Below are 14375 nucleotides of genomic sequence, written 5' to 3' on the forward strand. Positions count from 1 at the left end.
GACAAGCTGTGGCTCTAACAGGCATCCCGCTGGGACACACGTCCTTGGGCTGCTCTTGACCCCCCCCGCCCCCAGGGAGTGTGGTGAAGGGCATGGGACTGGGACCCTGACAGATGTGGGTTAAGATCCTGGCTCTGACTCTGCCTCTTGCTGGCTCCCTGGACGAGTCCTACGATCAGTCTGAGCCTCCCTCCTTCGATCCATGTTTATTAAGCCGTCCTATCTGTGCTGTTCGAGCGGCTGGAAAACCCAAATAAACTCCCACTCCCTCATTTGTGAGGATGATAACAACACCTACTCCTTGGCGCTGCGTGAGGATTAAATGAGAGAGTGTTTGTGATCCGTCGAGCCTGGTGACACACACACAAGGGCTCTGCAAGCGATAGGAGGAATGCGCTCGTCCCATCGGGCTGCCCGAACCAGGTGCCGCCGTGCAGGGGGCTCAAACATCAAAAACGGATTTCCTCCCAGTTCCGGGGCTGGAAGTCAGAGATCAGGGTGTGGGCAGGGCCCACTAGGTCGCCGTCCTTAGGGCCACAGCTGCCCTTCTCCCTGCGTCCACGTGTGGTCTCTCCCCCGGCGTGCGTCCCTATCTCTTCTTGTAAGGACCCCAGTCCTGCTGGACAAAGGCCCCCCTTACTGACCTCCTTTTAACTCCACTGCCTCTTTAGAGACCTTCTCTCCAAATGCAGTCACGTCCTGAGGCCCTGGGGGTTAGGACTCCAGCGTGTGAATTTGAGGGGTGGATGGGGGGAAGCAGCTCAGCCCCTGACGACTAGTCAGAGCAGTAATGGTAGGAGTTGTTCAATAGCGGTAGCAGCGGCCGTAAATCTGCTGCGATGGTAACTGTGCCCCCGAGTCAGGACTTCTCAACCATCCCCTCCTGGAACCCAGACCTCGCTCTGGAGCTGGGGTCCCTGCTCTGGCCCCGCGGGGAGCACCATACCAGCCTCCCCCCGGGAGAAGGGAAGACTGAGTGCACAGCGCATGGGGCGGGTGGGAGGATGCCCTAGGCTCCCTCCTAGAGGTGGGGGCGTGCATTTGAGCGGGGTGCCCCGGGGAAGCAGGCCTTGAAGGAGAAACACTATAGGCTCTGGTTTTGAGCCCAGGGATCTGGTGACCTCATCGTGACCGCGGCCACTTCCAGAAGGCTCCCGGGCTCCCTCTGTTCCGTGTTTGCATGCACGGGACACGCAAGATGATTTCTAGGACCGGCGGCCTTAGCCCTTATCCCTGCAAGGAGGTGGGTGGCTGGGGTGGAAAGGGACTGAGATTAAATCACAGAGAGCATTTTCTGCTGGCGTTGCAAATAACGGAGGGATGGGCTTGAGCCGGGGACAGCCCTGCCACGGCCCGCTCACTCCCAGGCAGGCAGGGTGCCAGGGCCGAGCAGGGCTGTCCTGGGGCAGGGTGCTGCAGCTGAACACCGCCTGGCTGGCTGGCTGGCTGGAAAAGCCTCCTAATTGGGACTCTAGGGGGAGGCAGGGGAGGGAAGGGGAGGCTCGCACAGCGCTGAGAAGCAGAGGAGCTGAGCTGGGAACAATTAGCTTCCTGCTGCCAGTTCTAAGTTTTCTTGCACAAATTGGGGGTGGGGAGGATGGGGCCGGGCTGCAAAGTTCTAAGGCAGATGGCTCCTGCCGGACCAACTGGCCAGGACAATTAGGGCAGTGACCAGGACAGAGGCTGCAGGAGCCCACCTGATGATGTCTGGGTGTGCTTGGTGTCCGGCACCCGTGGCTGCTCCCTAAACGTCAGTGGGGACGGCCCACCCAGACATTCTGAGCGCAGGGGGTGCACTTTCACACTGGCAGGACACTCTCTGCAAGCCTGGCAGGGTGCTAAGGCTTGCCTCGCCCTCTTCTCTCAGAAGACTTCTTTCAGAAGTCTTTCATCCTCACCCCGTTTTACAGAGGAGGAAACTGAGGCACGAGAGGCAAGTAACATATTCAAAGCCAGACAACTGCAAAGCTCAGATTCAAACTCCAGGGCCTGCACCTGTTCTAGCATTGAAAAGAAAATATGGGGGCACCTGGGTGGCTCCGTCGGTTAAGCGTCTGCCTTCAGCTCCGGTCATGATCTCGGGGTCCTGGGATGGAGCCCCACATAGGGCTCCCTGCTCAGCAAGGAGTCTGTTTCTCCCTCTTCTGTCCCTCACCCTGCTCATGTGCTCTCTCTCTCTTTCCTTTTCTCAAATAAATAAATAAAAATCTTTAAAAAGAAAGTATGTCGGGGCACCTGGGTGGCTCAATAAGTTAAACATCTGGCTCTTGATTTCAGCTCAGGTCATGATCTCAGGGTCTTGAGATCCAGCCTGAGTTAGGGCTCCCCACTCAGCAGAGAGTCTTAAAGGATTCTCTCTCCCTCTCCTTCTGCCTCTCCCCCTGCTCACACACACACACACTCTCTCTTTTTCTAAATAAATAGGTAGATAGATAAAAGAAAGAAAGAAAATGTGCCCTATGATTTAACTGTAAAATAATAACCACACTTTGATTTTTTTTTCCCCCTTAAGTACAAATGGATTCAAGCAGGGATTTTGTTTCTTGCTTCCTTGGCGTGCAGCATCACAGGGACAAAGCAGCGGTACATGTCCCTTGCATTCCTCCAATGAGAATAGACTCCCCACCCTCTTTGAATTGTTACAAATTTCCGAACCTCTACCAAAGTAGAGGGAAAACGATAATGACTTTAGAAAACCCTGATGTATCCCAGCTTCAGCAATTACCAGCTCGTGGCCAAACGTGTTCCATTTATTCCCTGACCCCCGGCCTCTGCCCCGGAATATTGTTAAGCAAGTCCCAGGCCGTCATGTCGTTTCATCCATAAATATTTCTGCCGAGAAATATTACAAAGCCTCTGTTTGAAACACAACCGCAGTGCCCACACTGTCATCAGCGTGCCTAAAAATATCAGCAGTCCCCTTGATGTCATCAGATACGCAGTCAGCACTCACGTTTCTTTTACTAGTTGCTTAAATGAGGTCCACATGCCTGCAATTGGTTGGGGTTTTTTTGTTTTTTAGGTCTCAGCTGATCTTTAGATTCTCTCTCTCTTTCTCTCTCTCTCTCTCTCGTAATTTATTTAGTAAAGAAACTTACTCATTTATTTGCCCTATAGAATTTTCCACAGCCTGGATTTTGCTGATTGCCTCTCTGAGGGGTCATTTAACACATTCCTCAGAACGCTGTATTCACAGTAAATTGGAACTCAGAACCAGAGGCTTGGTGCCTGGGTGGCTCAGTGGTGAGCATCTGCCTTCGGCTCAGGGCGTGATCCTGCGATCCCAGGATCCAGTCCCACATCAGGCTCCCTGCATGGAGCCTGCTTCTCCCTCTGCCTCTGTCTCTGCCTCTCTCTCTGGGTGTCTCATGAATAAATACATAAAATCTTTAACAACAACAAAAAAAAGAGAGAACTAGAGGCTTGATCAGATTCAGGTTTGATGATTTCATGGTTTTGCCCAAATATTATTTCCTAGATGGTGTAGTGCATTTACATCATAAGGGCTAACATCTGACTCTCTCTCTCTTACAATCGTGTGGTGACCATTGACCACCCTGGGTGATCTATTATTTCAATAGCATTGCAAAATGAGAACAGTCAAATATTATAATTTCTCCTTGATGTATGAGCTGAAACATTTTCCAATAAAAGAATTTTCCCCTTACCAACTTTTTGGCTGCCTGAAGGTTCAGCTCATCTAGGAAAAAGCATGGTCAGAGCTCAGTCCTTTTCCATCACTTGCCAATTTTCAGAGTAACAAATGTCATTCCTTGGCATCTCCTAAAAGTGACAGGAGTTTGGATGGGGGAGGGGGGAGCATCTTTTTTATTTTGTTCTCGTGTAGTATTATGTACTCGTGGATTTTTAACACATCTGATATATGTTTCAACCCACGGCTGTTATTATTCGTGTTGATGCCAGATTGACCCAGCCTTGACCTCTTAGGTTGGTGAGTCCTTTTGACCGGGCCCCAGCAGCCTGATAGCTTCCTTGTGACCAGACAGGATGGTCCAGGCTGTCTCCGGTTCCTGTACCATCCCTGGGATCAGCTGTGTCTTCAGGGAATCTTCTTCCTTTCAGGCAGAAATGATAATTAAATACCACAATCTGGGCGCCAGGGGTGTTCCTTGTGCTTGCACTGAATGCCATTTCTAGGCTCTGTTAATGGACAGCTCGGAAATGCTTCTCCTTCCCCTCTTCCTTCCTTCCTTCCTTCCTTCCTTCCTTCCTTCCTTCCTTCCTTCCTCCTCCTCCTCCTCTTCCTCCTTCTCCTCCTCCTCTTCCTCTTCAGATAAGATGCATACTGATACTCCCAACTCAATTTCAGGGTTATAAGCTCTTTAATAATGCTATTGGTCTTTTGTCTCTCTGTGCTCCATACTGAAAATCCATTTCCTATACCAACAACCATAATTCCCTGCCTACTTTATCCCAAAAAAACACCCACAACAGTTTCAGAAGAGTCATACTGCCACGGGGACTACCAAAGACCAGGTCAGATTATTTACGGTGCTTTCTGTGTCCTGCTAGGGATGGACTTCTCATGGCTGTGCTACAGAGTCTCTTGAAATAGTTTGTCTCTGTGTAATTTTGCTACAGCTCAATACACCATTAGGTTCATTTGTTCAATTTTGGTTTCTATTTTGGGGGATTGATTTTTTAATTTAATTTTGTTCTATAATTATGCATCTTATTTACATGGTTCCAAAGTTAAATATACAAAGTAAATTCAGAGAAAATCAGCCTGAATTCTGGTCCATCCCCCCTTCCCCCAATGACCTCCCCACCCCCACTGTAGGTATGATTTCTTTTGGTTGTTTGGTTTGGTTTTTCCTTTCATTTCTTTAACATAAACAAATGCAAATATATATATATGACCCTGCCTAACAAGAGCAAGCATGTGGACGGCAAAGAGAAACCCTGCACTCACCTGCACTCCCTCATTTATATATATATAAATGTGTGTCCTCCCCTTCTTAGATAAAGGACAGCACACTCTACACACTTTCTTCATCTTGCTCCTTTCTTTACATTATATCTTGGGGATCACTCCACAGGAATAAAGAGATTCCTGGCTCCCTTTCTGACATCTCTATTGGACTCCATTATGTGGCTTTCCCATAGTTTGGTCAACCAGCTGCCCAGTGATGACATTTGGGTTGTTCCCAGTCTTTTACTATAATAAACATTTCTGCAGTGAGTAGCTTTGTGCATATATCTTTTCATATTTTTCACATTTAACTTTGGAATAGATTCATAGAAAGGAGATTGCTGGATCAAAGGAGAAATGTATATATATAATTTTCCTACTGCTACCAAATCCCTCTATTATTTTTTTAATTTTTTAATCTAATTTTTTAAACAGGAAACGTATTTACACGATTCAAAACCCAGTGAAAGTGAAAAGATAAACGTGCAGCAGAAATCCCCCACCCCACTGCAGTTCGTCCTCTGGTTCTGTTCCATCCACCCAACCCTGAAACTCTCCCCACTCTTGGTAACCACTGTTGTTAATTTCCTGCATATCCTTCCAGAAGGTTTCGTGTGAATCCATTCACATGCAAAGAGATAGAAAGAGAGAGAGGGAAAGACAAAAGGAGAAGGAAGGAGAGAATTTCCTCTACTTTTTTTGTTAACTCCAGCTTCTAGCAGACCATAGGAACCACCCTTACCCTCTCATCCCCAAAAACAAGAGGCACATCACTTCTCCCAGCAACCAGCAAAGCAGCTATCACTGTTCCCTATAATAGTCTGAGGCTCAGAGAGGTCGATTGACTTTCCCAGGGTCACCCAGGAAGCCGCAGAGCAGGGTTCTGTTTTTCTTTCTCTCCTCTGCTTTCCACAGCAGAGTTGCCAGTCCCAGGAACCTAGATCTGGTGCTGCTCCCCAAGCACAATAACTCCCACACCCCCAACCGTGCTCAGGACAGCCCAGTCTGCTTACACGCCGAGACCAAGGGCCTGATCCAGTAAATCAGCACGGACCCTGCCTAACAAGAGCAAGCATGTGGACTGCAAAGAGAAACCCTGACGCTCACCTAGCAGCTGTGTGTACCTCGGAAGGCAGAGGCCTTCATGCAGGGTCTGAGCCAGTGGGTCAGGGGAGGGGGACCCAGAGATCCCAAACCAGCCCCTGGCAGGCCCATGAGCGCCAACCAAGCCTCAACCTTTGTGGTCCTCATTTCCTTTCCTGCAGCAGGACAGGGCAGTGATGCCCATCCAGTCCTCATTGTGATGATGCAATGGGACTGGCCGGCGATAGTTCTACTCCAGTGCCAGAGTATGAGCTCATCGGACAGTAACCCTGCAGTGCATTCACTTGAGCAAAGTGAGCCCTGCTCCTTTCAGGGAACAGAAGGTACAGAAGGCAAGTCTGTCATCTTCCTGGCCTGAGGAAGAAACCTCTTAACACTAACCCTCATCCTCTTCACAGGCAGCTAGAGAATGACAAGTGGCTCATATCCCAGAGTAAATATTCTGAAGCCACCTTGGACTTCGGGTCTAGAGCCATGAGATGATGAAGTCCTTATTCAGAAAACCACACGGCCACCGCCCTGTGCACTGCTGGGTCATTTTTGAAGACAACTCCCGGTGATGTTGTCTTAAGGCACCTGTAAAGATAGTCTTTGCCCTTTATTTCTAAAATAATGGTAGTGGTAATAATTAGCCTAAACCCAATAAAATAATATTTACCCAGATTTTGCACTTGCTGGGGAACACACCACACAATTAATTCTACCGGCGTAATTAATTCAAATTTACATTAATTAAATTAAATTAAAACATTAAACTTGTTTCTTAATCTACTCCAAAGAAGTTCGGCAATTTAATTGCTCTGAAACAAGATAACCAAAATAAGGAGGATATTTAACATACTTATTAAATGCCACTTAGTATTTCTGATTAGTATTTTTAGGGTCTAATTAGTGTCTAATTAACTTGCTATAGGCTATCTTTTCACAATACCAATTAAATTTCCAAACATCCTCTATAAACACGCAGCCACGAAAAGGAGAAGATGAAGCATTGTTACAGGGGCGAGTTAATCAGGAGACATCAGCGCGGTATTGTTTTATATCTATAAATACCCGTGGTTATTAAAACTCATCAAGTGTTGCTTTTCACCATTAATTGCTAGTTAATCAACTTCAAATAAACGAGGAACTCTCTGAGACCAGCTGTCATTGTTGGAGACAGATGAAGGGCCCAGAAAACAGGAGTGTGAGGTGACATCAAGAGGCAAGAAGGAAGGCGAGGCAGGAAGTGCCTGCGTTACAGGTGGGGGGTGCAGAGGGGAAGGCAGATGGGAAAGCCACGCTGCCAGACGGGCTTTTCCTGCTGACACCCCACCACCAGGTCCTGTCTCAGACTGAAAGCCCAGCTTGGGACAAGTTGAAAGGACGAGCTGAAGTGGCAGCTGTGTGCGGGAACTCCTGGGGAGACCCTGCCCAGCCCAGGAGGAGAAAGCTGTAGTCGCCCCGGTGTTGGAGTCGGAGCCTCTCGGCTCCCCACTAAGCTGTGTGGTATCGTGGGAGCCGCTGAGCCCCGCTGAGCCCGTGTCCTCATCCGTAACACGCAGGGCAGGCTCCTCGCTCAGAGGGACTCCCCAGCACCACCATCAGCACCACCACCCCTGGTTCTGTTCGATGCTCGGCTGGCGTCGCCTTGCATTTCTTAAAAATCTTTAAACGAGGGAACCCTCTGTTTTCCTTTTGCACTGAATCTGCACATTATGTAGTCGAATTTGGTAAAAAAAAAAAAAAAAAAAAAAAAACCCTGGTGAGAGATCACTCGTGGAGAGCACTCAGCCCCGTGCCTTGCTCTAAGTTGCTCGGCGGCCGAACAGCACACCAAAGTGAACTCCCAGAAGGATGGGTGCCCGTGGCTTGTGGGTGTCTATGTGGCCTTCCCTTTCCTGGGAGGAGGGAGCCCGGGGAGCTGGGCTCCTAGACTCTCTCTGTCCATTGGCCCAGACTGTGGGAGAGAGCTCGGCCTCTTCTGGAACCTTCTTGCTGCCCTGCCTGAATTGCTGGCCTCTCCCCAGCTGATTGCCTGGGAGCCAGAGCAGGAAGAGGAGGTGACCATGGTGACTGCCCGGCCCAACTTTCAAGACAGCATCCACGTGGGCTTCGTGTCTGGCCTGAAGAAGTTTACCGAGTACTTCACCTCCGTGCTGTGCTTCACTACTCCTGGAGACGGGCCTCGGAGCACCCCCCAGCTGGTGCGCACCCATGAGGATGGTAGGCACCCCCCAGCCTCTGCTGTCCCTCACCCCCCTACCCACACACCCAAAAGCCAGGCTGAGCGCTCTGGGTACAGGGCGATCCCCGCCTTGTCCCCCACCCTGGGGTGGCCCTGGAGCACCGCGGGCTGCCTTGCAGACAGTGGCCTCTCTCTGGCTCTAATATGCTTGGCGGGACCTTTTTGGGGTACAGTGCCTGGTCCCGTGGGACACCTGAGCTTCAGTGAAATCCTGGACACCTCCCTGAAAGTCAGCTGGCAAGAGCCAGGAGAGAAGAATGGCATCCTCACAGGTAGGCGGTACTGCACCAGGGGGTGAGACAGGTGCATCGAGTCCATCCCTTCGACTGGTGTGTTCATCCGAAACCTCCCAGCGGACCGCGCTTTCTCAGAAAGTACATGGAGGGGGTCCTCAGCCCCTCTGCTCTGCAGCACGTCCCGGGTCATCCGGCGGAGGCCTCCAGCAGCTGCCGTGATGACTGGCTCCCTCCCACCATCCCATCCCCACCCAACAGGGGCATCCCACCCAAGTTCCACCTGGGGCCCCAGGCGAGCTTCCCAGCTCCCACAGCTCCCCTTGCCCCCAACACCCACCTAACCGCCGGACTAGTGAAGGAGGGAGAAGCAGAGCAGAAGGGCCAGAGCCAGCGTTGGTCACAGCCAAGCTCACGCCACAACTGGGGGCTCTCCCCAGGGTACCGGATCTCCTGGGAGGAGTATAACCGAACCAACACCCGCGTCACCCACTACCTACCCAACGTGACCCTGGAGTACCGCGTCACGGGCCTCACCGCGCTGACCACCTACACCATCGAGGTGGCCGCCATGACCGCCAAGGGCCAGGGCCAGGTGTCCGCGTCCACCATCTCCTCCGGGGTGCCTCCAGGTGGGTGCCCACTCTCAGGGCAGGACTGCTGGCCTCTCGTGGTCCTCCTGACCAGGAGGCTTTTCTTTTTCTCAGGAATCCCGTGGCTCTCTTCCCCCAGAGCTCGCTCTCTCCTGTGCCTTGGGGTCCATGGTCCCTTGGGCTTCCCCCAGAGCAGGCCTGCGTCTCATGATCCCAGGTCTCTGGATGGAGGCTCACTGGGCTCACTGCTGCTTCCTCCCATTGGCTGTCAGAAAAGCACGGTCCCCCGAGACCCCCCCACCCCTGTCTCAACCGCCCCCATCCCACATCAGGGTCAGCACCAAGCAGTGGTATCTCTGATTCAAGGGAAGAATTCTCACTGTTGCCCAGGAAGTCCTAATGGGATTCCAACCAGTGGACGTGTTGGCTGGGAAAGGGGTAGAGTAAGGTGGGAATAATCTTAAACCTGGTATAAAGAACCAGCTGAGATCTACTCTCAGCCCCGCTTCTGCCAAGCTCTGTGACTTCGAGCAAGTCTAAATGTCCCCTCTGTGCCTCAGTTTCCCCATCTGTATCTATGGGAGGTAGACTAGATAACCACATGGTCCTGGCTGGGTCTGTGGGTGTATGCTTATTGGAGCCAGCCAGGATTCTCGACCTGCCCCTTGCCCTCCCTGCTCCGAGATGGCTGAGATACTCGAGCCCAGTCAAGCCCCACTGATGATAACACTAACAAATATTTATGCCTGGAGCTAAGTGCGGCATATATGTCAATTCACTTAGTCCCCACAACAACCCTAAGGTAGATAATATTATCATCGCCATTTGACGGAGGAGGACACCGTGGCACAGAAAGGTTAGGTGACTTGCCCAAAGACACATAGCATGGAGCAGTGAGTAGGATTCCAACTAAAGACAGTCCAGCTTCCGGAATCTGTATTCTCTGTTCATCCTGAATCCCAAGGTTCCTGGTCAATAAAATAGGGGCTGCCTCCTACCCCCACCCATCCTTCTAATCTTCAGCCATGATTGGATTTGGGAGGGCTGAAAGCGGGTGTGTGTGAATGGAGCAGGAGACTCTTTGGGGAAGCCCTTGCCTGCCCTGGCCCCAGTCAGCCTCCCCGTGGCCCTGGGAGGCCCTCCCAGCCCCCAGCCCTACCTCAGGGGGTAGGGCACACACAGCCCCCCACCCAGAGTCCTAGTCCATGCAGAAGGGACCTTCTCCTCAGCTGACCTCCTTTCCCACCCTGTTTTCCAGAACTCCCAGGGGCCCCCACCAACCTGGGCATTTCCAACATCGGCCCCCGCTCCGTGACCTTGCAGTTCAGGCCAGGCTATGATGGGAAAACATCCATCTCGCGCTGGCTGGTGGAGGCCCAGGTAACACCTGCTGCCGGGGAGCCCTGCAGCCCACGCAGCCTGCTCCCTGGCCCCGGGCATGCCCGTGCTCCTGAGAGCAAACCATACGTGTCCCCGCGTATTTTCATATGCAGCTGTCGGATGGCCAGATACACAGAACATGCCCACAGTTCCCAGTACGGCCTGCCCTCCACCTCACCACCGTCCACACACACATGCACACACACAGCAGTCCCCTTGGGTCGGGTGAGGGCTGGCTGGCCTGGAGAAATACACAGCTGCTGCCTCTAGCCCTGTAAGTGGTGGGTCTCGACTTGGGCTCCCCGTGGGGAGCCTTCATAAGCGCCAACGCCTGGGCACACCCCCAGAAATTCCAATTCTGATTTAGCTGGGGTTTTAGAAGCCTGCCAGGGTGTTCAGAAGAATCCCCCGGGGAGTTTGTTAAACACCCAGATCCCCGGATACCACCCCCAGGGCTTCTGATGGGCTAGGTCTAGGGCAGGGCCCTGGGCTGGGTTTCTAGAAAGCATTGCACCAGATTCTGATGCAAGACGGCTCGGGGTTGTGCTTGAAGTCACGGGTAAGGGCCTGGAAAGATGGTGACCCCATCTGGGGCCCTCCAGGCCCTGGGATTGAATTAAGACCTTCCACGGGCCGGGCTTTACCTCCTGGAATCTGGGGCACAGGACATCTCAGCCCCACAGGCTGGGCAGGTCTAAGGGTGTCTCCCTTTTGCAGGTAGGCGTGGTTGGGGAGGGAGAGGAGTGGCTGCTGGTTCACCAGCTCACCAATGAGCCCGATGCCCGCTCCATGGAGGTGCCTGAGCTCAACCCCTTCACCTACTACAGGTAACGGGGCAGGACGCCAGGGCAGGGGTGGGGGCTCCCCAGACCGGGACGGGCTTCGGTCCTGGGGTCCTGCCCTCATCATCTTGCTTGCTCCCTTCCCCCACCCCAGCTTCCGAATGCGCCAGGTGAACATCGTGGGCACTAGCCCACCCAGCCAGCCTTCTAGAAAGATCCAGACGCTCCAGGCACCCCCTGACATGGCCCCGGCCAATGTGACCCTGCGCACGGCCAGTGAGACCAGCCTGTGGCTCCGCTGGATGGTGAGGCTCCCAGGAGGGCCGGTGGGTGTGGGATGGCTCCTTGGTCCTTGTCACCCTGCCAAGGTCATTTCCTCCGAGGGGTCACGTCGAAGAGGGGGAGGTTCACCAGAATACCCGTAGCTCCCTTCTCTTAACACCTCGCTCTTTTAAGGTGCCTGATAATCAATCTGAGCCAAATGAACAAATGCCTTCTGTGAGAAGCAGCTAGAAAACACTGTTCAGTGCGCATTGCCAGGTGCCCAGCATTTGACATGTTTTATTCCATTTAATCCACCCGGTCATCCTGCAAAGGACACATTATGGCCCCAATTTACAGCTAAGGAAACTGAGGATCAGAGAGGTTAGGACCTCACAGCTGTGGACACACAGCTCCCAAGTGAGTGGAGGGCCTGGGGTTCAGGTGTAAGTTGTCTCCTGCACCAAGTCAGAGAGTGAGGGGTTGCTTCTGAGGTTGAGGGGCAGGTGCAAGAGACCAGCCCCCACAGGTCAGGGCTGCATGTCGAGGACCATTACCCCAGGTGACCCCGCACAAGGCAATAACACGAACATCGTGAGGGCTTTGTCCTGCCAGGCACGGTTCTGAGCGCTTTATTCAAAGTCAGGCCCAGAACCCTCTCCACGGGCTTGTGACATCAGAGTGATCCTGGCCCCTACTCTACAGATGGGGAAACTGAGGCAATGAGCAGTCAAATCACTGGCCCAAGTCCCACCCACCGGCCCCCGCCAACATCCTCCCACCTCCTCTAGTTAATAGCAAGGCTCGGTTTCCCAGCCCAGGGAGCCCGGCCCCCCAGAATCCACAGCCTTAAGCACCGAACACACCACCACCCCACCTTCCGTGGATTGGGAGAGAACCTTTCTCCCCGACACCATTCCCCCAGGACAGCGTTTTCCCGACTGCTGCCCCACAAAGCAGCGATCCCGGAGGCGCAAGGGGCACACAAGGATTCTGAGACAAACGAATATGGGGAACAGGCCCATGCACCCTGGCTCCTCTCCTGCGAGAGCACTGAGGAGAGCCTGCCTGACCCTGCTCCACCGGCCAGTCTGGCCTCCTGACTCTGTTTTGTCTCCACCTGAGACCTCTTACCACTGCACAAAACACAAGTTTGCAGAACACCATGCCGTGGGATCCACTAGAAAGCCACTACTCCTTTTCACTCAGGTGGATGCTGCTAGAAGGAGCTTATGGCGCCATTAGCCCCGGACAAAGGGTAGTTAGTCATTATAATTCCCCTCCCGGGGGCCGGTGGACCCTCGAGCCACGGGCAGGCCCTCCCGGGCATGGGCAGCCCCACTACTGCTCGCTCGGCCCCTTCCCTCCTAGGCCCTGCCCCACTCCGGGCCGGCTCCCTGCCTTCCCCCTCCAGCTCACTTGAAGGTTTCCAAACACTAAAAGACTAGAGGCTGATGCCCAGGGGGCCTGGAGAAGGAATAAAAAGGCAATTGGTGCACCGCGCAGGGCCCCAGGCACCTCCTCCAGTCACGGCTAATGGTACACGGCCCGTTACCTTTCCCTCGCAGGTAAGGAAGCGTGAGCTCCAGGCCCATCGATTGCTGCCTTAATGGTCTCTGGTCGGCTTCACTAAGTGTCAGTAGGAGCCGGGGCTGGCAGGAGGCAGGGAGCATGCAGGGAGCGAGGCAGAGGCCCCGGAACGTGGGGAGCCCCTGGGGAAGCAGAATGGCAGAGAGGTGAGGGCCAGGGACGCCCCAGCTCCACCTCTGCCGCCTTCGGAGAGAATCTGAAGGCTGGGTGCTCAGCTCGCAGGTGCCCCCGACATGCACACACCTGCGCTGCCTGTCAGCACTGCCCAGGTTCATCCGAAGGACTTGAACCAGCAGCCACGGCCCCACCAGCGGAGGAGAGGAGTCAGTCTTTCCCCTGGGCTGAAACTGCCCCGAAGGAGGAGGCTGAGCATGCGGCGGGAGAGATTCAGGCCCGCTAAAGGAAGGACTGGTGCTCCATCCATGCCCGAGATGCCGTGCGCCTACACTTGCTCTCCGAGGGCGGGCGTGAGCTGAGAGCAGGCATGTTAGAGGCAGTGAGAGACGTGTGTGTTGGCAGCCTCAGCGAGGAGCGAGGTGGTAGAGACAGCCCAGGCCAGAGGTCTGTGCTGGACTCCAGCTGACTGCCCTGGCAGGGTGGCGAGTGCCAGGTGCCCAACACAGAACGGACGCTGCCTCTCTTTGGGGCTTGGCACAGACAGGCAGGGAGATGGGAAGGGGGCAGGGGGGAAGCCTCCAGAAACACAGGCTCACACAACCTAAGCTGCCCCTGGCGCTTAGCCTCACCTGGGCGCTGACAGGTTGGACGGTGGGTGTGATAATCCTGTAGGGCTCCCTGGAAGAGGGTGCACGGGCCAGATGAAGCCCCACGCGCCGGGCGGGCCCAGTCTCACGGCAGCTCTGCCGCCCTGCCCTCCCGCAGCCCCTCCCGGAGATGGAATACAACGGGAACCCCGAGTCGGTGGGCTACAAGATCAAATACAGCCGGGCAGACGGCCACGGCAAGACGCTGAGCCACGTGGTCCAGGACCGCGTGGAGCGTGAGTACACCATCGAAGACCTGGAGGAATGGACGGAGTACCGCGTCCAGGTCCAGGCCTTCAACGCCATCGGGAGCGGGCCCTGGAGCCAGACGGTGATGGGCAGGACCCGGGAGTCAGGTACTGACGCCTTTGCACCAGCCACCCCAGTTCCCCACAGCCTATGGGGCGGGGAGGGACCCCCACCTCTGTCCCTCTGCCCTCAGGGCCTTCCAGGGGCTCAGGGGCTGGAGCTGTGGTTCAGACTAGCCCAGGCTCGCTGTCCTGTTTGC

At 54.0% G+C, this 14375-nt stretch overlaps 1 protein-coding gene across 2 annotated transcripts in view; it reads left to right on the forward strand.

Annotated features, from left to right (window-relative positions):
* SDK2 (sidekick cell adhesion molecule 2) overlaps window positions 1-14375 on the forward strand; it is a 252805-nt gene that overhangs the window by 194360 nt on the left and 44070 nt on the right. For both annotated transcript variants that reach the window (XM_038546715.1, XM_038546714.1), the window contains exons 19-25: window positions 8047-8242; window positions 8438-8536; window positions 8938-9129; window positions 10349-10470; window positions 11188-11297; window positions 11407-11557; window positions 13986-14223. In XM_038546715.1, the coding sequence (XP_038402643.1) occupies window positions 8047-8242; window positions 8438-8536; window positions 8938-9129; window positions 10349-10470; window positions 11188-11297; window positions 11407-11557; window positions 13986-14223 (1108 nt within the window). The remainder of the gene's footprint in view (window positions 1-8046; window positions 8243-8437; window positions 8537-8937; window positions 9130-10348; window positions 10471-11187; window positions 11298-11406; window positions 11558-13985; window positions 14224-14375) is intronic.

This window comes from Canis lupus, chromosome 9 (genome assembly GCF_011100685.1).
Source record: "Canis lupus familiaris isolate Mischka breed German Shepherd chromosome 9, alternate assembly UU_Cfam_GSD_1.0, whole genome shotgun sequence".
In the NCBI taxonomy this organism is placed as follows: domain Eukaryota; kingdom Metazoa; phylum Chordata; class Mammalia; order Carnivora; family Canidae; genus Canis; species Canis lupus.